The following is a 25,129-nucleotide window of genomic DNA, read 5'->3' on the forward strand; positions in this document are numbered from 1 at the left end:
TATCGCAGACATCAATATCAGAAACCCCATAGATAACATATCTAGAATTTTTTCTTCAATTATCAAGACCATTTATAACTAGTCAACCATGAAAGGGATCAAAATTGCTATTGATAGAGGAGGAACCTTTTGTGACTTCATTGCAAAATTTCCAGATAAACCAGATTATGTATTTAAGTTATTATCCGTGGACCCCAATAATTATAAAGATGCACCTACAGAAGGAATACGTAGAATATTAGAAAGAGCACAAGGTATGAAAATTCCAAGAGATGAAAAGCTAAGCTTGGAATTAATCGCCAGTATTCGTATGGGTACTACTGTAGCAACAAATGCTTTATTAGAAAGGAAAGGGGCTAAGGTTTGCCTCATTACTACCAAAGGTTTTAAGGATGTATTAGCTATTGGTAACCAAACGAGACCCCATATTTTTGACTTAACTGCCAAGAAGTTAGGACATCTATATACTGATGTTCTTGAAATTGATGAACGAGTCACCATTGAAGGATTTTCAGAAGGTGGTGGTGATAAATTGAAGATTCTGGATTCCGGGGATCCAGAATTGACTCACGGTGTAACCGGTGATCTTGTTCGAGTTATCAAGAAACCTGACTATGAGAAAATTACCGAACAGCTCATTGAATTATATAAAGTTGGTGAAGTAAAGACGATTGCATTGTGTTTGTTACATGCCTACACCTACCCTGAGCATGAATCAAAAATTGCTGAAATTTGTAAAAAAATTGGATTCAGAGTTTCTGTGTCTCACGAGTTGCAACCCATGATTGGTATGGTAAATAGAGCTTCATCTACAGTTGCTGATGCGTACTTATCTCCTATTATCAATGATTATATTGAAGGTTTTGGCTCTGGATTTAAGGGGGGGTTAGAAGCATTTGGAAATAAATTATTATTTATGCAGAGTAATGGAGGATTGTGTCCATGGTATAAGTTTACTGGTTTAAAAGCGATCTTATCAGGCCCAGCTGGTGGTATGGTAGGTTATGGGGAAACTTGTTATGATAGTCTTTCTCAGAAGGCTACAATTGGTTTTGATGCAGGTGGTACGTCAACTGACGTCTCAAGATATTCAGGCAGCTTAGAACATATCTATGAAACTGTTGTAAGTGAAGTCAGTCTCCAGACGCCCCAATTAGATATTTCAACTGTTGCTGCGGGGGGAGGATCCATGTTATTCTGGAGAAATGGTATGTTTGTTGTAGGCCCTGAATCTGCAGGATCTGATCCTGGCCCTGCTTGTTATAGAAAGGGTGGACCATTAACTGTTACTGATGCAAACCTATTTTTAGGAAGATTATTACCAGATTATTTTCCTAAAATTTTTGGCCCAAATCAAGATGAAGCATTAGATTTTGATTTAACTTCACAAAAGTTTAAAGAATTAACGGAGGAGATAAATAAGGACAAGGAATCTGATAGCATAAAACTAACTCCTGAAGAAGTCGCAAGTGGGTTTTTGAAAGTCGCAGTCGAGTCCATGGCAAGACCTATAAGAAATTTAACGGAGGCGAAAGGGTTTGCAACTTCAGAGCATAACTTGGCATGCTTTGGTGGGTCTGGTGGTCAATTCTCAGTCTCTTTGTCAAAGAATTTGGGAATTTCACATGTTGCAATTCATAAATACTCCTCATTATTATCGGCATATGGTATCTATTTGGCAGATATCGTAATTGAAAAGCAATCACCGACATCATTCGTATACTCAAAAGAGAATTATAAGATCTTAGATCAAAAAATTGAACAATTGATTGACCAAGCATTTGAGGAATACAAAGAACAGGGTTTGAGTCCTCTTAAGACTTCAGTTGAGACTTATTTAAATATGAGATATGTTGGATCTGATACTCACTTATTAATTCAAAAAGGAAAGGATGAATATAACTTAGAGTCTAAATTTATTGAGAGGCATAACAATGAATTTGGTTTTACATTGGATAGAAAAGTCTTGGTGGATGACCTTCAAGTTTTGCTTATAGTTAAAAGTACTGACAAACAGGATATTAATCCATATGAAGAATTTTCTCAATTGAATAGCACAAGCAAAGCGGAGAAATCCAAGATAATTAATAAAGTTTATTTTGAGGGCCAAGGATGGCTCGACTCGTCAGTTTACCACTTACCAGACTTAGAGGTTGGTACAACAATATGTGGTCCATCAATAATTTTAGATGATACGCAGACAATTTTAATTGAACCCAAATCTCAAGCTTCAATCTTGTCGAATCATATTTTGATTATAGTTGAACAAGAGGAAAAGCCGAAGCTTTCAAATGAAGTAGTGGATCCAATTCAACTATCAGTTTTTGGCCACCGATTCATGTCTATTGCAGAACAAATGGGAAGAACTTTGCAACAAACGGCCATTTCAACAAATATCAAAGAAAGATTGGACTTTTCATGTGCTTTGTTTGATAAGCATGGTGATTTAGTTGCTAATGCGCCACATGTTCCAATTCATTTAGGAGCTATGTCCTTTGCCGTCAAAGCTCAGAAAGAAATGTGGGAAGGTAAGTTACAACAAGGTGATGTTCTAGTTACTAATCACCCACTGGCAGGTGGATCTCATTTGCCAGATATCACTGTTATTACTCCCGTTTTAGGTAGAAATAATAACCCCGTATTCTGGACAGCTTCGAGAGGACATCATGCTGATATTGGATCCATTTCAGCTGGTTCGATGCCTCCAAATTCTAAGACAATTTTTGATGAAGGGGCAGCAATTATCACGCATAAATTGTGTTCAAATGGAAAGTTTGATGAAGAAGGTATTACTAAGCTTTTATTAGAAGAGCCAGCCAAACATCCAGGTGGCTCTGGTACAAGAACATTGAGTGACAATATTTCTGACTTGAAAGCTCAAGTTGCGGCTAATTACAAAGGTATAATTTTACTAAATAGATTGATCGAGGAGTTCAGCCTTTCTGTTATTAACCTATATATGGGTGCCATTCAGTCAACTGCAGAAGTTGCTGTTAGAAATCTATTGAGATTAGCATACGAGAAATTTAATGGACATGCAATGCAAGCCATTGACTATTTAGATGATGGTACTCCTATTTCTTTAAAAATATCAATTAATCCAACTGCAGGAGATGCTGAATTTGACTTTACTGGCTCTGGTGATGAAATTTATGGGAATTTGAATGCTCCGAGAGCAATTTTGTACTCTGCTGTATTGTATGTCTTGAGATGTCTTATTAGTTCTGACATTCCATTGAATAATGGTTGTTTACGACCAATCAGATTCAAGACAAGGGAAGGCTCGGTTGTTCATCCGTCTATTGAGGCTGCGGTTGTTGGAGGAAATGTTGAAACTACCCAGCGAATCGTTGATGTAATGTTGAAAGCCTTTGAAGCTGCTGCTGCTTCTCAAGGTACATGCAATAATTTTTCTTTCGGAATTAACGACAAAGAAAATAAAATTTCGTTTGGTTATTATGAAACAATCTGTGGTGGGTCTGGTGCCGGTCCCACCTGGGAGGGGCAAAGTGTTGTTCAATGTCATACGACAAACACTAGAATCACTGACACAGAATTATTTGAGAAGAGATATCCAGTGATTATCCACGAGTTTTCAATTAGACACGGATCTGGAGGAAATGGTTTACACAACGGTGGTAATGGTGTTATTAGAGATGTTGAATTCACCTATCCTAATTTAGAAGTTTCATGTCTTATGGAAAGAAGATCCATGGCACCATTTGGATTACTCGGTGGTGAAAGTGGTTTGCGTGGTGTAAATAAGTGGTATAGAAAATCAGAAACTAGCGATGGATACAGAAGAATATTCCTTGGTGGTAAATGTACTGTTAAAGTCAGTAAAGGTGATCGAATCATAATTATGACCCCTGGTGGTGGTGGTTTTGGTACAAGCTCTCGGAAAGATGAGAAAACTGTTAATTTCCCTGTTGATAGTACTAAGCCTAGTATTTTGACCGGTTCTGTTGGAATGAGAAGTAGAATTCAGGACACTAATTAGATTGAATAGCTTTTGATTTTTAGTACATTTTTGCAATAATTAAATAATTTAATTTTGTGTTATATTTTTGCAACCTTAACAAGAATAGTAAAAAAATACTCTTTGTTTTGTCTACTCTTATAATAGAGGCATTCGTATACCATGTTGCCTTTAATACAACCTAAAACAGTTCCGATACAGAACAATCTTTATATTACTACCGTTCATTATATTCTTGTACAAATTTCATCTACTATAGCACTTTCTACAATAATTACACAAAACCACTAACATAGATCACACGGGCCTTATCAAGAACCGTTTCAGTCTATGAATACCTGTTCTTGTTTCGTTTAAAGATATTGGAGGAAAAGAATAATGAATGTATAATGCCACCCGAGTCAAAGTCAATAAAGCATTTGCCACTTCTCTACAATCCCTTTTTAAATTGCATTTTCAATAATCCGCATCATTCGAAGAATCCATTCAGACAGACAATTCAAGAATTGTCAGAGAACCATAATGACTATACGATCTTAGTGCCACCAGCACATATACTTCACGAACTTTTTGATCCCAGCACAGAAAAATCATCAAGTAAAACACGGTTACTTGATTTATGTTATCATAATGAGGATTTCATACGATCTCATATTATAAAGACCAATACCTCATATCCATCAGTTGCACCGTCTAAGTCTCTGCTGACTATTTATGTGACAATGAATGGAAAACAGATACTAGTAAAGAATGGAATGGTTTTCACAGGTAAAGGCTTCAAAAGGAGCTTAAGGCTAAAGATATTGGATATAAACTATTTCAATTCCTTCTGTGACTATTTTCCAAAAGGTAGTAAATTTATGATGCTATATATAGAAGATTCTTTGTTTGGGAGTTTTGATCCTAATGCAACGGTAACTACGCAACCAAATGAAACAGACGTAACTCAAATGGGATCTGCAACAACGAAAGAACAACAATTTAATGACATCACGTTTGAGAAGCTCTTGAGGAGCTTTCCGCTATTGTCCAATGCTGTGTCTGACAAATTCTATAAATTATTCCACCATAATAACTATCAATTCCGTTTGTTACGAACAAATACTCGTAAGAAACTAGTTAGCATAAAGTTCGAGTTTCAAAGCATGCTAGAGGAAGCATTTAAGATTGTACTGGACAGTGTGAAAATTGATACACCAGATAGCGAACAAACCTATCATTTAATTAATTATATTCTTAGGCTTTATCCTGGTTTAGATTTAAACAAATTAGTTCATGAATACGTGGAACTAAATTTGTATGATAAACTTTGGGCTCAATTAATATTCCAATTTGACATAATTGATGATGACAAGCAAAATTCGGATTCGGATGCAATAAAAATCTTAACTAAAGAAAAATATGATCAATTGGCGTATATATCATTGAACCAATTAGACATTCCTACAGACAAACCATGGCATATTAACGAATTGCATAAGAGAATATACAAAGCAATTAGAGAGTTTTCGAAGTTGTCAGACGCTTCTATTCTTAATCTGGCTGGCAAAACTCAAATCTTAAAAAGTACGGTAAATATATTAACAAATAACGCAAACCACCAAATCGAGTTAGAATCAATGACAGAAAAAACAGTTACTGATGATATTATTGTAAATGCAGACATTTTGATTGGAATGCTAATTATGGTTATTGTTCATGCGAAGATGGATAATTTGGAGGCTCATTTATATTATATAAAGCACTTCAATTCAGTAGACTATACAAGTGATGGTTATTTTTGTTATATTCTAAGCAACTTTGATGCTGTTATCTACCACTTATCGTCTTCTATGAATGACGAACCGCAGTACACCGGGTTACTTGAGTCTTCCGAATTAAATCACAAGTTTTGGTCGTTGATTGATTCAGGCGATAATGATAGTCTTCTAGTATTACTAGATGAAGTTCAGCAAGAATTGGGTGATTCCAGGCTCCCGGATAACCATTTCTTAAAGAGTAGAAATGTTCAAGGCGAAAGTTGTTTGATGATGGCCATCAAAGCTAATAACTCAGATGCATTTAATTATATAATCAATTATAACTATCAGTGGTTCTCTATTGATGATATTTTATTTGATAAAAATACAACTACGAACCAGACTTTGTTGATCGCTGCACTAACAGAAGAATCATATAACATTATTAGACAGTTAGTTGATTTAATACTTCAAAATGCAACATTGGACGAACAGATTTTGTATTTTAATTCACCGGACAATTCAGGAAGGTCTGTTGGGCATTATTTTCATCATTTCCCTGATTTAATTGATCAGATAGGATTCTTGATAGATTGGGAATTAAAAGATCTTAATTCTCATACTCCTTTATTTAGCCTATGTCGATGTTATGATCATCTAAACTATGCAACTCTACTTGAAAAAGGGTTTGACTGCATTTATAAGAAGTATAATAAGAATTCCATTGATTTTGATAAACATATTGATAAAATGGGAAATACGCTATTGCATATTATGCTTAAAGATTTATCAAAGACAAAATTATTAGCATATGAAACTAATTTAATTAATTTGAATCAATTGAATTATAAAAACTTAACTCCCCTAAATCTATACGTGAAATACAATCGGCTAGAAAATTTAGAAGAGATCTTAAAGGATGATAGGTTAGATTTCAAATACGAGGACAGCACTAATTTTTATTCCGTTTTTGATTTCTTAGGTAGCCTGACTGTAAAGAGTACCACTGACAAGACATTGAAAGAAATCGAGAAGTTGATTTATAATTACTATTTCGTGAATTATTTCCCAAATACAGATACAGAAAAAATTGCAGCCTTGAATGCAAGGTATGATAGTGCGAAGAAAGATTGGGTTTTATTCTTCACTAAAAGTAATAAGACGCCAACAATTAATACCGAACCTTTAAGCAGATTACGAAAATTTGTTTACATATTCAAATTAGATAATAACTATTCGTTTTTTCCAGATAGTGAAACATTTTGGTTAAATTTTCCTCAAGAGAAGGCGATGGTTCCAATTTTTACCAAATTCAGAATTAACAGAATTATTGAACATATGAATATGTATATGATAAATTTAGCCATGCATCCAGCATTGGCCAAGACACAGTATTTTGAAAAGTTCTTTGTCGAGAATAGAGATAAGCTGACACTAGAGCTAATTAATGACATTAAGAATCGCCAAGAATCAGTTAGGCGTGAGTACGGAGATTTGGTTTTGGGGATAGGCCAAGTTAATGAGATAGATTTCTTCCTCAGATTTTCGTTGACTGATTTACAGAATTTTCAAACTATTATTGCGAGATTCAATAAATTAGCAGCCATAAGTGATATAAAACAGTCAGATGTAAGGATAGTAACTGACAGGATGATAAATAGATTATCATCCAGCCACATCTTACCAGCAGACGTGTCACGAGAGTTTACTTTCACATTAACAAACCAATACAAAAGCCAAGATTCCTCTTATAGCGAACTTCTCTCATTTACGTCTTGGTTAGAGCTTTGCTCAATAGAACTTACGAAGAATATCCACCACCTCTTACTCAAGCTTGATGACTGGAAAGAACTCCACAAGAATATCAAAGAGCTCAATATTGAGTTGACTAAATACGAAGAAGATTTACCTGCACGTTATGCTACTACTACTACTGCTGCTGCTGCTGAATCTACAACAGAAACAAGCACTGGGGCTAATACCTCAGGTTCTCTCCCCAACACAGCCAATGATGGTAACTTGCAACAAGCACATCAATTAGAAGCTGAGGCGGAGGAAATTACAAATACGTCGTCTTCATTTTTCAACTTTGGAAATATCATAGAAAATAAGAAGGCTAGATACAAGAAGCTTCTCTTAATGAAAGCAGAAGAAATAAAGAAGATCATGAAATTGAATGCTGAATTGAAATTTGATCATGAGGCCATTGCAGCTGAAATATCAAATTTTTTGAAATTCAAGTCAAATTTCATTAATTTGGGTATCAAGCGTTACGTTAAGTCATCCTTATGCTTGCTGAGGATACGGAACTATGAATTAGCAAAACTATTAAATAGCTGTAAAAGATAAAGGTAGTATCATCAAAAGTAGTGCAATACACATTATTTATACCTAGAAACTTCCAGAATGAATTTGCTTCCACGTCGATCTGGTATAATTAGTAGCGGCAATCCAAAGCAAAAGAGATAATTATAGCTTAGTATCAATAATGTCAGTTAACAATAAGGATATTGCGTTAAGTGTTATTCATTTCTTGAAGCAATCTGTTTCAAAAAATGAAATCCCGGAAGATTATGCTGAATCAATGGATGTAGCCATTGATTGTATCGCTGATGCATTTGAAGTCAATAAGGACGACGACGCCAAAACCGTGGAAGCAAAGTTCGGCGGAAAGTCATTAGCAACTTTGCTTAGTGCTTCAGGTAGTTCTAAGAAAGAAAGTGAACCAGTTGCTCCTGTTAAAGAGGCTGATGCTGCCACGAAAGAAAAGGCGGATGCATTAAAGGCAGAAGGAAACAGAGCTATGGCAAGCAAGAACTTCAGCGAAGCCATCAGCAAGTACACTGAAGCCATTGAATTAGACGGCTCTAATGTTGTATATTTGTCCAACAGAGCAGCTGCTTATTCTTCTGCTTCCCAACACGAAAATGCTGTGAAGGATGCTGAAAAGGCAATCGAATTAAACCCTAACTTTTCTAAATCTTACTCGAGATTAGGTTTAGCCAAATATGCATTAGGTGATGCTACAGCTGCCATGAAGGCTTACGAACAGGGTTTAGAAATCGAAGGCGACAAAAAATCCGATGCTATGACTAAAGGATATGAGACCGCTAAGCGTAGGGTCGAAGAAGAATTAGAAAAGTCTATTCCAAAATCATCTGTTGCATCTAATGACGATTCAACTACCAGAAGTGCTGGTGCCGGTGCCGGAGCCTCTGGTATGCCCGACTTAGGATCTATGTTTGGAGGAAATGGCGGAGGCATGCCATCATTTTCTGATATGATGAACAACCCTCAACTCATGCAAGCTGCTCAAAGCTTAATGTCAGACCCGAATGCCATGCAAAACTTGATGAGTAACCCTGCTGTTCGTCAAATGGCCGAACGTTTCGGCGGCGGCGGCGGTGGTGATGGCTCCGGTCCAGATCTTTCTAATTTAATGAATAACCCTATGTTACAAAACTTAGCTGGCCAATTCATGGGTGGTGCTAATAATAACAATAACAACAACAGTAGTGGTGACAATAGCCAAAACTAGACGTTGAATTTAATTCTGTTGCATATATAATTATGGGTTTTTAGTTTTAGATTAATATTTAATAATTTTTGCGTTTGAATATGTTTCTGTAGAGAACATGAAGAAAGTTATCTCCTTGTTTGGTCTTTATTCTGAAATGGATTCTAATGATTTGTGAAAGAATCCGATTAAAGTGAATAAAAAAATCGCGTATTAAAATGTATCTATGATAAAGAAGCTTATAATTAAGAATGGATAACGACTCAAATAACATAAGCAAGGATTCAGCTGGTATACCTATAGCAACCATAGCCAGACTATTTCAGAGTGCAGCATTTAAAAATGAGAAAACCCGTATTACTCAAAAGACTTTACAGCTATCTTCAGAATACATCAAATTATTTATAAACGAAGCGTTGATACGATCAAACGAGGAAAGATTGGCAGAGGGTGACTCGTTGACTAAAGTAGATGGCATAGATAATTTAAATAAGCCTCGTGAGATTGAACACAAGGACATTGACGCAAGGGTTGCTGATGATACTATGAATGACGGAAGTGAACCAGAGGACGAGGACGATTTGGATGATCCAACACAAATTGGCACCCAAAACCAGACAGCATATAACTCGGATGTGGATCTAGGGAATGACACTTTAGATGTAAAACACTTGTCTAAAGTTGCCGGAATTTTGGTGTTGGATTTCTGATCTTCTAGAGTTGCAGGGTACAGCTGTATTGTGATCATGAGTCGTTAATTGCTATTAAGCAGTCTATAAGGAAAAAGCGATCTATATAGTAATGATTTAGTTCTCAATAAGGAAACTACCAAAATTGAGAATGGTCCAGAATCCATACGAAAGGTGCAGACTTGGTAAATTTAGGTCTTGTATGGATTGAGGTACTTGGGACTTCGTAGTAATATAAAATGGCATTTTAATATCTATCAGCGACTGTTGTAGATCTGATGATTCAACATTGATATTAATTGGAATCAGGCACCAATTATCGCCCTTATCTACTGTGATATCAGATACTTCTAAAGAGTCATCACTTGAATTATGAGAAGAATTTAGTTTGCCCAAGCGCAGAATTAATTCAGTTCGAGAGATTTTAGTACCCTTTGTTAAAAATGGTGTAGGTATTGATTTAACAATTGAACCGATATCCTTTTTCTGCTTGTGGCCTCCGATCTTTAGATGTGACACTGGTAATGCTACTTGAAGATTCAACAGCGAGTCAGATAGAAATTCCAGAGATACCTGTGGCATTGTGGTTATTACCATGTCAATGTCAACAGGTAATGGATTAATAATATTTATGAGTAGGTCGTACAGTTTTCCAACTTGTAATGATTTTGGGTATTCTTTATTGATTAAACCGGAAATTCTAAGCATGGGCAAGAAATCAGTTGCATTCCATTTGGTTAATAATTTGATCAGGGAAGGTTCTTTGTGTGGCATTAAAAGAACTTGTCGACATTTCAAGCACTTATAAGACTTTTTGGAGGATAGTTTCTTTGGAATTGGTACTTGCTTCGAAGCCTTAGGATTTAAAATTTTACTCTGTATAGTCATTAACGATCCATTATTTATAGTTGAGTAGAAGTTACCATATTTCGATTGCTGTTCTAATGTAACGAAACTTTCTAAACTATTCTTGGACGCAATTTGTGAGGCATTGTCCAAATCTTGGCTCTCATCTATGGCTATCAGACCATTCAGATCGATCTTCGTTCTCAATACGTCTGCTTCATCAGACGAATCTTTCACCGAATCAGCTAAATTTGTTAATTCTAAGTCTTTCAACTTCTGTAACACTTCACTTGACAACCGCGGTACGTTTTTTTTCACTCTTTGTTTCCCTTCAAGCTTCATGAGTGACTGTTGATCAACAAAGTTTTCATGAAACTTAGAAAACAACGATGCATATCCACCATCCCCACTCTTTTTCTCCGATCTGATTATATTCACTAAGGATCTAGGTTTCAAAATAGTAGCCGTGCTGTACTGGTACTCGCAATATAAACATTCGAACCTGAATATTTTACCGTCTTTTTCATCACAACGACTATCAATTGCACTTATTGCTAACCCTGCATCACACAATGGGCAACTAAAACAGTTTTTTGTACATACCACTTCATTAGAGTCAGTGTAATCTGTCATGCAATTGGAGCAGTATTTACTTTCGACATTAACCTGACAGCATGCTTTGCATTTATGTCCCTGGCATGTAGGACAGAAGAATAGATCACCAATTGCATGGTTAGCATCATTGTGAGTAATCATCACGGGGAGTTTCGTATTAGAATTCTCATACCTCGTTTCTGCCTCTTGTTCAAAGCATGGGCAGAATACCTTGCATTCTGTATATATCTTGGACATTGTTGACCTGAAGGGTTGATAACTGATTGTTACTGCACGTGGTGGTTAGTAGTTATGGTCACCAGTCCTCAGGAGATTCCGTGAATGCTATAAATACCAATGGCCCAGCTGGTTAAGTTGGTCAACTAAAGTTCTATTATAACTTCCTTAGAAAAATGCTCTATCAATTATTAGTTGGTGTGTTTTTGGTGGTGAAGGTGATTTCGATTTCGGTCTCGGTTCCACGTCAAAATTTTTTGCAATTGCGAGACCTGAATGATGTTCCAACCAAATACGATGTCGTTAAAGGGCTCTTTGTGCAAACCGATGATGATACAGATGCTCTGAAGTTCGATATTAACAAGGACAATTTTGGATTAAAAAAAGATACGTCTTGGGATGACGTCTTGGGTAAATTGAAGGATTTGAATGATAATGATAATGGTGAGATTTATAAGTTATTCTTTTTAGCTAGACACGGTGAAGGTTACCATAATATTGCTGGTGATGGATACCCTGAAAAGAACTGGACTTGCTATTGGTCAATTCAGGATGGAAATGGAACTATGGAATGGTATGATGCGTTGCTAACAGATAATGGGCATGATCAGATCAGTACCCTTTCCGATAGTTGGAAGAACCAACTTTACACAAATAATGCACCATTACCGCAATCCTACTATGTATCTCCGATGAGAAGATGCTTGCAAACTTATAATTATACCTGGTCGTCAATTTTGAATGATACAAAGGTGCCACTTATTAAGGAGTTTGCCAGAGAGACATACGGGATCGACTCGCAGAGTAGACGTCATAATAAAACTTACATTGAGGAATTCGTTCCTACTTATAAGTTTGAAGATGGATTTACGGAGGAGGATGAGCTTTGGGAAAAGGATAAAAATGAGTCCAGTGAACATAGAGAATACAGGGCAACTGTTTTATTCAATGATATATTCTCAAGTGATACCAGTGATGTTATTTCTATTACATCTCATTCGGGTACCGTATCTTCGATGTTGAAAGTTTTAAACCATAGAAAATTTTCTTTGAAAACAGGCCAGATGATTCCTGTGCTTGTTAAGGCAAGCGACTTCGGTAAATATACTCCCCCAGACTTAAGTGATAAGGATTGGGCAACATTGCCAAAGGAATGTGATTCGTTCTCCGAGTTTTGATTTAGAAAAGTAACTCTACAATGTAAAAACAATTATGTATGGTTAATTTACAATTAAATATATGTATTTATACACAATTACATGAAGTCATCATCTTCGAATTGGTCGTACTTCGATTCATCCATATCTTCGAAGACATCCTTCTTGAACGATGAGTTAACATTAGTCTTCACAGCTGGCTTAGCCTTCTTTTTACCAGCACCACCAGTGGCAGTACCACCAGCCTTCTTCAATCTAGCTTGTCTTTCAGCCTTTTCTTTTTCTTTCAGAATAACATTCAAAGTCGATATGACTTTTCTTATACTTTCAATGGATAATGGCTGGGCTAAGTCTCTTATCAAGTCAATAGCTAACCCAGACGTGTAGTTCATTAAGGAGTCCTCTGCTAAGTTGGTCAAAACTGGACCCAAGGATTTTCTTAACCTCTCGTATTCCTGTCTATCAGTAGGTTGGAATAATGGGTGGGTTTCGATTGGCGTATCCTTGGTCAATCTAGCAGGTCTAGGAGCCGAAGCAGCAGCAGCAGCAGCAGCCTTAGCTGCTCTTTCTCTTGGATGCTCATTAATATCAATTTCTCCATCATCCGCAACTCCTAATCCACCAAATAAATCTGCTGCATTATTCAAATCGGCTTCTAACTGGGCCTTCTTCAAGAGTTCTTGTCTGGTGTCTTCGTCAACCAAATCAATATCCAACAAAGCCTTTTCTCCCTTGTTCTTAGCCAGTTTCTTAGCCTTAGCTTCTTCTTGCCTTTTCTTCAAAGCTTCTTTTTCGGCCTTCTTTTTAGCTTCTTCTTCCTTCTTCTTACGCGCTACTTCTTCTTCATCTATGTCCCATGAATCTAACAATGGTTCATCGTTAGCTTCTTCTTCCCAAGATGCAGCAGCGTGCTTGGAAGTGCTTGGAATATCAAAGTCTTCATCGTCCCACGACATGTTTGAGTTCTATATCTATTTCGTTGGTATTTGGTTTGTATTGTACAAGTCTTCTTCTTTTGATAAATTTTTTTAGTGCTCTCTCCAGCAAACAGCGATTTCCGGGTTACTATTTTTTAAACACTCCAGAAGCTTCAAGACAACTCCTATCTACTTCATTATACATAGATTACAGTCGGGAAACTCATAGAATCCCGTTCTAGATGTTTTAAGCTGTTTGAAGGTGTTGGGTAGATATTTGTCTTAAATTTACGTAATAAGACGACAAATCTTTGTAAATGCGACAAAACTTAAGTCAAGGAAGCATTCCTCAGGACATATTTAGTCTATCTGGCAAAGATGCTTATAGACAAGGCTACAAAGATCCCTGGGGTTTTAAACAATGAAGAATTTGCTAATTGGATACTTAAGGATAATCGTATCAAAGTACATCTGGGATTAACGATTGGATCAAGTAAACTTGGAGGAATTGGGCTATTTTTCAACCAAGAGAAGGATGCCGGAACCAAAGATGACATTGAACTTGCTAGGATACCTAAAGACGCTACTTTTGATTACATGAGCTTGTTACAAGTTTTAGAAGGATTGAAAGATAGTGAAAAAGAGAAACCGGAAACTGGAGAAGAAATTTCTGAATCAGGCATTATCACGGCTGTATTGAAAAGTATACAGCCAAGTAACGAAACGGAAATACTAACATGCTATTTTATTGGCCTTAGAATATGTTATAATAGACGTCTTCTGAATGAAATGTTGACCGAGTCACCTTTGTCCAAGTTTGACCCATATTTGAGCGTTTTGGCTCACACCGAGATTTTAGGCTTACCCCAAGAAGATGCAAATTATGAAGATGAGTTTATTCAAAAGCTAAGTACAAACGCTCAGAGATTATTCGATGAATTCAATGAGCTTATAAACGATCTTGAGAATGTGCACCCTAGCTTGACATTCGAAGAATATTACCAACTCTGTGGAGCCATCAAATCAAGGGTGTTAGAAATTCCACATAGCAGTGAGGACGAGGAAGAAGACTATTACACTAATATCACATTGATTCCTTTGCTTGATTTTGCTAATCACTTGAATACTTCACGAAGCCATGCATATTTTGATGTAGACAAAACATCCAACGACGTTCTATTGAAATTGAACCGTCTGAGGATGCAACAAGGCATATTTGAAGTCACTATTAGCTACTCTACTACTGAGTGCATCCAGAAATTTATACAAACATACGGGTTTATTCCGCAGAGTGATGATATTCAGCTCTTTGAATATAGAATACCTCCTGATATCTGCAACTACCATATCAGCGAGATCATGAAAACATCAGGTGAACCATACGATAAAATAATGAAATGGTTAAGAATATTGCCCCAATTTCAGCTAGTAAGGACTTCAGATGATATCTTCGTGAACTTCTTTAGCAATAGTCTTCCTCTTGTGTTCATCGATGGATTAAAGCATGACTACAAGTGGACCGAAAATGCCTATGATTCTTTTAAAGAGTTTAATGAGATTGAAATATCGCAAGATGAGTTTGCGCAGTCTGTTTTGCCAATGTTGAAAGTCCAAGAGTCCGATTACGACTTCATCAATGCAATTAGCCAGATAGGTGTCATCTGCAACGAGAACTACCCAACGCAAGATTCAATCCTACAAGTCTCCAACAACGATTCCGAAAAAGCATTCCAACAACTCATATCCTATTGTACTGCATTTATCGTTAAAGTAGCTCAATCGGTACTCAATGCGAAACCTCCATCTCCGTCAGCGAGCAGCTTCTCTCAAATGACCACAGACTACTTTAAAGTGCAACAGAGCTTCTTTCGGGCCCTCATTGAGAAATATGAAATGACAAAAGATTTATCGTTACCTGTTGAGCTAGCAAAAGATGAATGGGAAACAGACTACAGGTCTGCACCTAGACAAATTACTCTAAACTAATAATTATTAAGATCTTTGAAATTTTAATCATTTCTTAAAACCTTTTTTAACGTTTACAGTAAAAAGTAGTCTTTTATATTTCTATACACTTCTATATACTTCCAGAACTCATTAGAACAGTCATCAATATATTATTAATTCATTTAGCTGCAAATCAGAAGTGAACCTGGAACTGTTACTAAATTCACGTGCGGTTGGCGATTTGTCAGCCTCAACACATTTTCGAATTGCTGGATCCTATAAGAGTAGATGGAAAGAACTTTCAATTGATCAATTGATTAAAAAAATAACATTAGATTTTATACAATGGTTGCCGCTATTACTTCTAAACAAGAATTTACTGACGCTTTATCTCACGATGGATTAGTCGTTGTTGACTTTTTCGCTACATGGTGTGGACCATGTAAGATGATTGCTCCATTATTGGACAAATTCTCTTCTGAATACAGCCAAGCTAAGTTTATAAAGGTTGATGTTGATGAATTTGGTGAAATCGCTCAACAATATGAAGTCAGTTCTATGCCAACTGTTATCTTCTTCAAGGGAGGTGAAGTCGTCGGCAAGGTTATTGGTGCCAACCCAGCTGCTTTAAAGCAAGCCATTTCCGCCAATGCTTAAGAAAATAAATAAGTAGATTACAATATATATAATTATAATTGAAAATATTATTTGTTAACTAATTAAAATGTCAATGTAAGAAATATATAGTAGTGCAAAGATCTAGGTATGATGGGTTTAGGTGATACAATTTAAGAAGTCATTAACGATATCAAAATGAACGAGATCATCCCAACCAACCGAGGGATCGTTTTCTGCCTGGAGATTGAGCTTCTTGCGTAAGTATATGAGTAAAGTGTCGTAGATCAAGTAGTATTGACGTAAGTTTTGGACCATCGAAACACGCTGTCTTCTGAAATTATCAACCATCAAGTACACCGGGTCAAACGCCAAGTCAAAACTTGGGTTCTCATTGAGGATATTTATGAGCGAATCAATTGTACATAATGTTCCTGTTCTACCACAACCAGCAGAACAATGGATGATAGTTGGAAATTCTTCCAATATAGAAGAACAGCTCTCAAGAATATGATGCTTTAATTCAATGATCGATATCAAGTCTTTCGGCTTCAATACTGCCCCCATATCGGGCCATGACAATAAATGAATCTGGAAAACTTGATGAGATTCGAGATCATCCATCGACACTTCAAACCGTCTGAGTATAATAGTATTTTCATTTTTGTAGTTCATGCTGTCAATCATTTTCACTTTGATTATGTTATTATTAGATTTGTACTCTCCAGACTTCCAGAATGGTGAACATTTGTTAACGCCATTCTCAAACTCATCTGTGAGTGAAATTATTAATGGACTTCTGTGATTCACAACACATTTCCAGAAGTCACCAGTTGTTTCGTTTAATGGTCCTTGGGCGCCAATGTACTTTAAATGATGGATGACTTTACTCATTTCCGTGATCCTTTCCAAATCCTTTAATGGGTTTAAATATGATGCATTGATGTAATCACATAACTGTCCTTTTTTAGTCATAGAAGGTAAATCATTCAATTTAACTCTAGAATGCTCGAAAAGAAAAATATCCTTGTATCTATTTTTATGTCCATATTCAATACCGGAACTAATAGATGGGGCCTGATTATTTTCAGAGTCTATAACTGAACCACCTGGAGACAATTTTTCTTCCTCTATTTTGTCATTAATAGAATTCGTTTTATTAATAGTGAATGCATCGAGTAATCTATGCTTCTCATTCTTCTCCAAGTTATTAAAGTCCTCAATCAACTTTGTGCGTTTTGATAAACTACTGCTTATCCAAATCGGTAATCGATTTTGATCAGTACCTGATAGTTTATCAAAATGATGAGATAAATTAATTAAACTTAAATCGGATGCACCTTCCAAATTATCAGTCAAAACTTCTTCGTTATGTCTAAGCTTGAATTGCTTTTTTGGTGTTTGAGGTAATTGAAAATTAGACAAAATTGGCGTGCTCGTATCTGCCATGTTAATGGTTTTAATTGTTGGAATATCCGATAAGGAAGCCGATCTGTATTTTTCGGCAACATTGTTTACTGGCAACTGGGGAACTGAACCTTGTCTACTGAAATTACCATTTCCAGACTCTACTAAGCTCGGAAATCTTTCGGAAATTTCATTATACTTACTATCGAGTATAAAAATCGAGTCCTCCCACGACTTAAAATCCATAAACTTCTTTGCCATATGATACAAATTTGAGGAATTATTATAAGTGTCATATAATAGGATGCTAGGGAACTCCGTGGAAGTACCATCTGAATTTTTAGACTCGGCTGTGTTTAGGTTATTTAAATTTTTGCCACCATATGTAGAAATATGCTCTTCGAAAATGCTTTTTTCATAAGCAGGCAATGCCTTTATGCATCTGTTCAAGTCATAATTTGCTCTTTTTAATAAAGTCAGGGGTAAGCAAATGTTGATTGATCCCTTTATATGCGATTTTACGTATTCTGTGAATGGTCTAATATCAATCACTAAAATTTCTGACAATTTAGATGTAGAATCCATAATTTGTTTCATTATATCATTATTAGTATTAATCGAAATCGACTGGATTCGATTTGAGTTTTGTTGTGACAATGTGTCTATGAGATCTTTACAATCGACATTCATCATTTTATTTGGTTTTTTAAATTGCTCATTCTGGATCATTTTGAAAGAATCGTTAAGTGTAAGTGATGTAGTAGTAATATGCTTTTTTAATGTCGGTGGGTTGTTATAATTCAAGACCGGGTTCATTTCGGGTAATGAATTAGTGGGAATTAGACTTGGCTGTTGTTTGACTGGTGACCGATGTATGTTGAAATCGAACTTCGGTTCAACCGCCGACTTTGATCTCTCTTCGTCTCTACTCTGAGTCTGTTTATGCTTTCCTGTAGGAAGTTGTAAATTAAGTGGATTCTTCTTTTTTGCGTATTCTATTTCTTCCACTAGAGTTTCTGTTGAAAATACTGAGTCATTTCTAGTATTTTTTGAATTAATAGACCCCGAGGAAGAGTCACACACGGTTGTATCCGAGTTAATCGATGATAATGAAGTATTCATCTTCGTATGTACTGGTGGTGGCGCTATGTATTCAGGTACCCTTTTATCAGATGTCGGGATCTGTGGATATTCGGCCTCACGCGTAGATGTTTTGTTCGTGAAATAATCGTTAGATCCTCCATTTACTCTTTCATCATGCAGCGTGGGTGGAAACGTAAAGTTTGGTGATGCACAAATACTTGGTGATGAACTCATCTTTGCCTTCTCTATTCTATACTCCTTCCGCTTTTTGTTTTTGTCTCTCGTTTACACAAACAATAAAAGTGCTATGAAATCTGTTCAAATATACTATTAATACCTCTTTGAACAGCCTAACACGCTTTCGGTCTCTCCTATATTGTTTTTCCTATGTCTCTAAACAATACCTTTGTATTTGGTATATCTTTGGTAACTTGTTCCTTTTTTTAAAATTTTTTTCTTCCCTAGGGTTTTGCTAAAATCACTTCTTTTAAATAAATAATATGCACCGCCTTAAAATAACATTAACTATGTCACTATATTTTATATTCCTATTATGTTTGGTACTTTTGTATTATAGCCATCTATATACTTTTTGTAGGAGTATTTTTAGAATAAACCCTTTTTTAGATTATAAATAAAGCGATCGTTATAGCCAAGCGGCTTGTTTCAAGACAAATGATGAAAAAAACTAGATCTAATTATATGCAGGCAGTATATAACGGTTACTTATTATGGAATAATTATATAGGAGACATACACATTCTATTGCTACTTGCTTCTTCGTTTAGAGTCCTTCGACTTTTCATGGGATATGTTTCGTAACTTTAGTTTAATTTTAGGTAAGGGTTCTTCCACGGGAGTGTCAGAAACTTCAGAAGGAACCCCTACGCTCACACCAACGCCACCTCTCGACTTTCTGCGTTTGATGGTAGATTTAGGATCTAAAGGATCTAGTGGGGGGTGCTTGTGTTCAGATGTATTTGTAGAAGATGCCAGATTCGATAATTCATGTTGGCCGTTTGAGTCTTGATTTTGGTATCTTTGGTTTTTGTTCTGTTTGTGGCCCCGTTGATGTTTCTGTACTGTAGGCGCTGGTTCCTGTTGGTCATCCTGCTCGCCCTCCTCTTCGTCATCAAAGAGATGAGGGTTATTGACTTTGTCGGTGGCGTCGTGGATCAAAGTAGCATACTCTGACTCATCCTGCGCCACGCCATTTTTGATCATTTTTTTCATCAATTCGCTCTCTTCTTTTTTGGTTTGGGATGATGATGAGGGTCCTGACAAATCGGCTTGGTCGAAAGGTGAGATGCTTTTGTCTATGCTTACACGATGTACCGTATTCAACGTGTTACTCAAGCCGTCGAAGTAGATTTCGTTCACATTCAAATTTTTGCTGGGGTCCAAGTTTTTCAGTTTTAAATTTTGCAAGCTGCTTAACCCCTCCTCGTCCTGCTCGGCTTCAGGTAATATTTCACCACATTTCAACGCTGCCCCATCTTGCGATGTATATTCCTTGGAATGGGCTATCCTGCTGTGGTTCAAGAACCCTTGTGCCGAAGAAAAATTGCTTCGGTTGCAATCTGGACATGTGAGCTTTACAATCACCCCGTCTGTTCTTCTGTATAAACACCCCAAACTGGACGATGGCTTGCTTATTGATGTACTTGGCCTCAATGAAGATGTAGTAGAACGAGTTCTGTATGAATATTTGGGTTCACCTACGTACCCTTCTTCCAGCATAGATGCCTTCGGAGTATGTGAATCTGGTATTCCAGAAAGATTAGAATAATTAGCTGATAACGATTTACTGAGCAAGTTATAATACTTCACCGTGAAATCGTTAGGCTCATTCTCTAAGCTTGCCAGTGATGGAACCTCGAAAAACTTACGTAGTGTAATCATTTGTGATTCACATTTGCCTATTTCTTCTTTCGTGAGTGTCAACTCTTTGTGCTTTAACCGTATCTCCAAGTCTATTTGATTAGTAATGATATCTCGCAACTTCTCAATAGGTGTGTCTTGAAGTCTTTTAATTAGCAATTCTCGGTCAACTGCCATCGTCTCCTGTGGTGCTTCTTCGCCATTATCATGTTCTGCCGCTTCTTGTACACTTTGCCCTTGTGGTGCCACCTGGTCCGACTGTTCCATTTCTGACCCAGGCAAGTGAAAATCATCTATATGTGCCTCTGGTGTGGGTATAGACGTAGGCGACATATCACTCATTATACTTTATATTAATTTTCTACTCTTTGTCGGTTTCTACCGTTGCATTTTGTTTATAAGCGGATTATCTACAATTAGACGGTCAACCGTGTTCCTGCATACAATCACTCTGATATCAAAGAATGTTGCTCGCTCACACTAGTAAGTCGATAGGGTCCTTTCCTTTGGCACACTTCAGTAATAATTGCCTGTAGGTAAGTTCGCTTTTGAAGCGTACTTTAGAAGTTATTGTTCCCTTTATAGCTAGTTTTGGAATTAGCTTTGGTTTAGACTTTGCAAGTACTTTTTGTGTTTGGTGTAAGTTGCCCTTCGACTTGGATTCCAGTCTTGTTCTTCGTTTAGATACAAGTATGGAGTTGTGGCTTTCTGTTTTCTGTTTAGAGTTCTCGCGCGATTGGTTTCTCTTATTTACCACTGGCGCAGACTCTTTTTTGAGTTCTTTTGCAGAGTCTGCTTTCTTCGAACGTTTATTAGGTTTGATATCATTAATTGCAGGGTGTTCAGGAGGCTTTCTCGTATCTGATTTGGATGCTTTTGGTTTTTTTTCAAGGACAGTGTCTTGGCCGGACTTTTTAGGTTTAGCTTGCTTTTTCTGTCGTCTATCCTTCTTATAAGTCAGTGCGGGCTTAGCTCTGTTATTGTTTTGAGGTGATAATTCCTCTATTAGCAGCATTATACTCTCCTTATTTATTGAATCGTGTATTTTATTGATCTCAAGATCTAGTTGACGTTGATTGTTGATTTGCTCTTCTTGGATTATTTGGCTATTCACTAACTGTGAATCAAATGGAGTAGAAGTTGCTTTAAACTCAAGCTTCTCCTCTGCTTTCTCTTCCTCTTCAAAAATAGCCCGTAGGTTTTCTAGCGAGTATTCGTCTTTTCTTGGTATCCTAGTAGCGACTGGTTGATGGTTACGCTTTGGCCCCGATTTCTTACTTGCTCGTTTCCTACCTTCATTTATTCTATTTGGTGCCTCTTGTAGCGGAGTTCTTTTCTTAGCTTGACTACTTGCTGGTCTCACTTGTTTAGCTCGTGGGTAAGGCCTAACAGCTTCTAAAACAATTAGTACTAATCTAAGCACATTTTTTCTCACTAAAATAAGTTCATCTCTTCAACAGTAAACTTACTACTAGCATCCTCAAAGACTTGAAATGCTTTTGGAGGCATTGATGTTTCTTAACAATACTACGTAGCTATTATAATCAATGGTTGTAAAAAAGTATGTAAATAGAGAGCGACATTTTCCAAACTCCACGACATTTGACGATACTGTTCAGATCTACGACATTACTTACCAGGCTATATTTGATAGATAGTGGCGTTTATTATACCATATTCACAATGTCCAAGGAGGATATTATATTACCATCAGCATCATCATTGTCTACCTTAACCATTTCAGATACATCACAGTCTGGTTTTGGGTATAATCCAGCGGTAGGTCCAACATCTAATACCATAACTCAAGAAACATCAAATATCTTGTTGAATAAAAAAACAGTAAGTTTAACGCCAACGTCATCCAATTCTATATATGATAGAAACTTGAATAAGAAGGCTCCGGAAATCAGCATATCGTCCTTATCATTTTTGTTTTGTGAAATTGTCAACTGGGCACATAAGAATTCAAAAGGAATCCAAGACTTGGAGCTGAGATTAAATGGACTTGGTTATCAAATCGGCCAACGGTTTCTCGAGCTTGTCAAATTCCAGGAAGGTATAAAGTATGGTAAAAGAGAAGTTAAGATTATTGAAATATTACAATTTATACATGGTTCCTTGTGGAAGAGTGTGTTTGGTAAGACTGCTAACGAATTAGAAAAATCGCAAGATGTAAATAACGAGTACATGATTACAGATAACTTGCCTTTAATGTCCAAGTTTATAAGCATTCCTAAAGACTACAGTAATTTAAATTGTTCTGCATTTACAGCAGGAATAATCGAGGGGGCACTTGATTCAGCATATTTCAACGCTACTGTAACGGCTCATTCGGTTCCTAAAGAAGGTTATCCCTTGCGAACTGTTTTTTTGATCAATTTTGACGATCTGTTATTCGTTAGGGAGGAACTACGCTTCAATCAATAGGTTTATATAATGAAATACATGAAAATCAAACATGACACAAAAATGTGATTCCTAAAATTTTGATACTTCGACATTTATTCAACGATTGTAAAATATATCGTAAATTGAAAGAAGTAATAAATTATAGAAGATAATTGAATTATAATGGGTATAACTATCAGGCAAGCTACGATAAATGATATCCAAGCTATGCAAAACGCCAATTTGCATAATTTACCGGAAAACTACCAGTTGAAATATTATATGTACCATATTTTATCGTGGCCACAAGCTAGTTTTGTCGCAACAACATATGAAGATGTCTCGAATGATCTGAATCTGAATGAAGAAGTAGAGATAAAAGATCCAAAAGGAGATACATCGTATATTAGAAAGGGAGAGAAGATTGTGGGATACGTCTTAGGGAAGATGGAAGATGATCCAGAGGCAGAGGATAAGACTCCACACGGACATATTACATCATTATCAGTGATGAGAACGTACAGAAGGATGGGAATAGCTGAAAAGTTGATGCGTCAGGCATTATACGCGATGTGTGAATCATTCAACGCAAAATATGTTTCACTTCACGTTAGAAAATCTAATAGGGCTGCATTACACTTGTATAGAGATTCCTTAAATTTTGAGAACACTTCAATCGAAAAGTCATACTATCAGGATGGAGAAGACGCATATGCAATGAGAAAAGAATTGAAACTCGAAGAGTTGATACCATATTTATCTCAAATGTCTGAAGAAGTCGATGATTTCTCCAAAGATTTGTTAGAAGACTTAGAGATACCTATAGCATAATTTAATAAACGTTAATGTATTACAGATATTATATACCCCAAAGTAAGAACCATGAAAACAACTATTCAAAATGCAAATATAAAACTGAATTATAATAAGAGTGGTAATGTGTAGAAACAAAGGGATTAATAACGTTCTTTCATTCTGGATGCAACTGTACGTAAATTACCGTAGACCTTACCTGGTGGCGAACCTAAAATCAATGAAACAACTGCTTCTCTGGCCATTCTAATGTGTGTGAAACCACCCAAAATATGTATCTTGGAATCTGCCAACACAATTCTCGTTCTGGTAGCGTTTTCAATCGCAAATTTAGTTTTACCATCTTTACCAGCAATTCTACCGATTGCTCTCGATAAATGATCTCCATTTAAGGTCTTAACATCCTTAACTTCAAATGTTTCGATATACAAGTCATCCAATCTCAATAATGCAATAGCATCGTCAACATCAAATCCTAACGTGAAAGCCTTCACAAAATCAGCTCCTTTTTGTAACGCACCCTGATCTACGGTGTTCTTGTTGGTCTTCATTTCGATCGTCTTGGTCTTCAAGTTCATTCTTACTTGCAACTTTAAGTGGTCCACTAATGGTGGATAGATCTTAGTCCATGTGTTCTTCAATGGTGTCATTCTGTGTGGTGGTACCGGCACCTTTCTGCTTTCCAACTTCACCTTCATTCCTGATTTTGATGCTGCTGAAAACTTTGGCTTCCCACTCTCATCTAAAACCATTTCATTGCTTTCTTTTTTCTTGGTGGCTCCCTCTTCCTCTTCTTGTGGAACTGAGCTTGCATCTATCAACATTTCTTCTTCCCCGTCTACTACTTCGTTAGAAGTTGCCTCCACTTCTTTTGGTGGAGGAATGTTCTTGATTGCTGTTGGAGCTGCCATGTTTATCCTTTATTCAACTACCCTACAAGTGAATCAACTGTATATTCTTCTTATCATGAGTGAAAAAATATACTCATCTCAAATTTTTTTATTGAAACTATCACGTGAGTTTTGTAACCCCATATATGTCTAATAGAGGCCCATTCCTTCATCTACATAACTAGAGCCATGTGCTACGGTATGGCCTTGACAGATTATAAGGTCGAAATCCAACTTGGCCAACGATTATTTTCATAACTTCATATAATATCAATTTATGCCTATAATTGGCCCAAATCAACTAAATAGAAATTTTTCCACTGGCTGGTGCGAGAATTTTGTGATTAGCCAGTAACTCTTGCTTGAAATTTTTTGGAACTTAATTAGCAATATACACAAAGATAGATAATATCCTGTTAATAGTGGT

At 36.5% G+C, this 25,129-nt stretch overlaps 15 protein-coding genes across 15 annotated transcripts; 9 read left to right on the top strand and 6 right to left on the bottom strand.

The window, feature by feature from the left end:
* Positions 1-88: 88 nt before the first annotated feature.
* HYU1 (5-oxoprolinase) lies at positions 89-4,000 on the top strand (the record flags this gene model as incomplete). The annotated part of the gene is made up of 1 exon (XM_015608949.1): positions 89-4,000. The coding sequence occupies one exon, from the start codon at positions 89-91 to the stop codon at positions 3,998-4,000; it is 3,912 nt and encodes a 1,303-aa protein (XP_015470142.1).
* Positions 4,001-4,368: 368 nt separating this feature from the next.
* Positions 4,369-8,067, top strand: AC631_00120 (uncharacterized protein; the record flags this gene model as incomplete). Its single annotated transcript, XM_015608950.1, has 1 exon — positions 4,369-8,067. The coding sequence occupies one exon, from the start codon at positions 4,369-4,371 to the stop codon at positions 8,065-8,067; it is 3,699 nt and encodes a 1,232-aa protein (XP_015470143.1).
* A 139-nt stretch (positions 8,068-8,206) lies between these two features.
* Positions 8,207-9,256, top strand: SGT2 (Sgt2p; the record flags this gene model as incomplete). The annotated part of the gene is made up of 1 exon (XM_015608951.1): positions 8,207-9,256. The coding sequence occupies one exon, from the start codon at positions 8,207-8,209 to the stop codon at positions 9,254-9,256; it is 1,050 nt and encodes a 349-aa protein (XP_015470144.1).
* Positions 9,257-9,486: 230 nt separating this feature from the next.
* AC631_00122 (uncharacterized protein) lies at positions 9,487-9,945 on the top strand (the record flags this gene model as incomplete). The annotated part of the gene is made up of 1 exon (XM_015608952.1): positions 9,487-9,945. The coding sequence occupies one exon, from the start codon at positions 9,487-9,489 to the stop codon at positions 9,943-9,945; it is 459 nt and encodes a 152-aa protein (XP_015470145.1).
* Positions 9,946-10,041: 96 nt separating this feature from the next.
* Positions 10,042-11,622, bottom strand: AC631_00123 (uncharacterized protein; the record flags this gene model as incomplete). The annotated part of the gene is made up of 1 exon (XM_015608953.1): positions 10,042-11,622. One exon carries the CDS (start codon positions 11,620-11,622, stop codon positions 10,042-10,044), a length of 1,581 nt encoding a protein of 526 aa, XP_015470146.1.
* A 155-nt stretch (positions 11,623-11,777) lies between these two features.
* On the top strand, positions 11,778-12,779 carry AC631_00124 (phosphoglycerate mutase family protein; the record flags this gene model as incomplete). Its single annotated transcript, XM_015608954.1, has 1 exon — positions 11,778-12,779. One exon carries the CDS (start codon positions 11,778-11,780, stop codon positions 12,777-12,779), a length of 1,002 nt encoding a protein of 333 aa, XP_015470147.1.
* A 77-nt stretch (positions 12,780-12,856) lies between these two features.
* HCR1 (translation initiation factor eIF3 subunit j) lies at positions 12,857-13,714 on the bottom strand (the record flags this gene model as incomplete). Its single annotated transcript, XM_015608955.1, has 1 exon — positions 12,857-13,714. The coding sequence occupies one exon, from the start codon at positions 13,712-13,714 to the stop codon at positions 12,857-12,859; it is 858 nt and encodes a 285-aa protein (XP_015470148.1).
* Positions 13,715-14,053: 339 nt separating this feature from the next.
* On the top strand, positions 14,054-15,661 carry CTM1 (cytochrome c lysine N-methyltransferase; the record flags this gene model as incomplete). Its single annotated transcript, XM_015608956.1, has 1 exon — positions 14,054-15,661. One exon carries the CDS (start codon positions 14,054-14,056, stop codon positions 15,659-15,661), a length of 1,608 nt encoding a protein of 535 aa, XP_015470149.1.
* Positions 15,662-15,967: 306 nt separating this feature from the next.
* TRX1 (thioredoxin) lies at positions 15,968-16,279 on the top strand (the record flags this gene model as incomplete). Its single annotated transcript, XM_015608957.1, has 1 exon — positions 15,968-16,279. One exon carries the CDS (start codon positions 15,968-15,970, stop codon positions 16,277-16,279), a length of 312 nt encoding a protein of 103 aa, XP_015470150.1.
* Positions 16,280-16,396: 117 nt separating this feature from the next.
* PTP3 (tyrosine protein phosphatase) lies at positions 16,397-18,961 on the bottom strand (the record flags this gene model as incomplete). The annotated part of the gene is made up of 1 exon (XM_015608958.1): positions 16,397-18,961. One exon carries the CDS (start codon positions 18,959-18,961, stop codon positions 16,397-16,399), a length of 2,565 nt encoding a protein of 854 aa, XP_015470151.1.
* A 534-nt stretch (positions 18,962-19,495) lies between these two features.
* On the bottom strand, positions 19,496-20,950 carry AC631_00129 (uncharacterized protein; the record flags this gene model as incomplete). The annotated part of the gene is made up of 1 exon (XM_015608959.1): positions 19,496-20,950. The coding sequence occupies one exon, from the start codon at positions 20,948-20,950 to the stop codon at positions 19,496-19,498; it is 1,455 nt and encodes a 484-aa protein (XP_015470152.1).
* Positions 20,951-21,083: 133 nt separating this feature from the next.
* Positions 21,084-21,623, bottom strand: AC631_00130 (uncharacterized protein; the record flags this gene model as incomplete). Its single annotated transcript, XM_015608960.1, has 1 exon — positions 21,084-21,623. The coding sequence occupies one exon, from the start codon at positions 21,621-21,623 to the stop codon at positions 21,084-21,086; it is 540 nt and encodes a 179-aa protein (XP_015470153.1).
* Positions 21,624-22,291: 668 nt separating this feature from the next.
* AC631_00131 (TRAPP subunit) lies at positions 22,292-23,038 on the top strand (the record flags this gene model as incomplete). Its single annotated transcript, XM_015608961.1, has 1 exon — positions 22,292-23,038. The coding sequence occupies one exon, from the start codon at positions 22,292-22,294 to the stop codon at positions 23,036-23,038; it is 747 nt and encodes a 248-aa protein (XP_015470154.1).
* Positions 23,039-23,182: 144 nt separating this feature from the next.
* On the top strand, positions 23,183-23,830 carry AC631_00132 (peptide alpha-N-acetyltransferase complex A subunit; the record flags this gene model as incomplete). Its single annotated transcript, XM_015608962.1, has 1 exon — positions 23,183-23,830. The coding sequence occupies one exon, from the start codon at positions 23,183-23,185 to the stop codon at positions 23,828-23,830; it is 648 nt and encodes a 215-aa protein (XP_015470155.1).
* A 125-nt stretch (positions 23,831-23,955) lies between these two features.
* Positions 23,956-24,723, bottom strand: AC631_00133 (uncharacterized protein; the record flags this gene model as incomplete). The annotated part of the gene is made up of 1 exon (XM_015608963.1): positions 23,956-24,723. One exon carries the CDS (start codon positions 24,721-24,723, stop codon positions 23,956-23,958), a length of 768 nt encoding a protein of 255 aa, XP_015470156.1.
* Positions 24,724-25,129: the final 406 nt, after the last annotated feature.

This window comes from Debaryomyces fabryi, assembly GCF_001447935.2.
Source record: "Debaryomyces fabryi strain CBS 789 chromosome Unknown contig00002, whole genome shotgun sequence".
NCBI classification, from domain to species: Eukaryota; Fungi; Ascomycota; class Pichiomycetes; order Serinales; family Debaryomycetaceae; genus Debaryomyces; species Debaryomyces fabryi.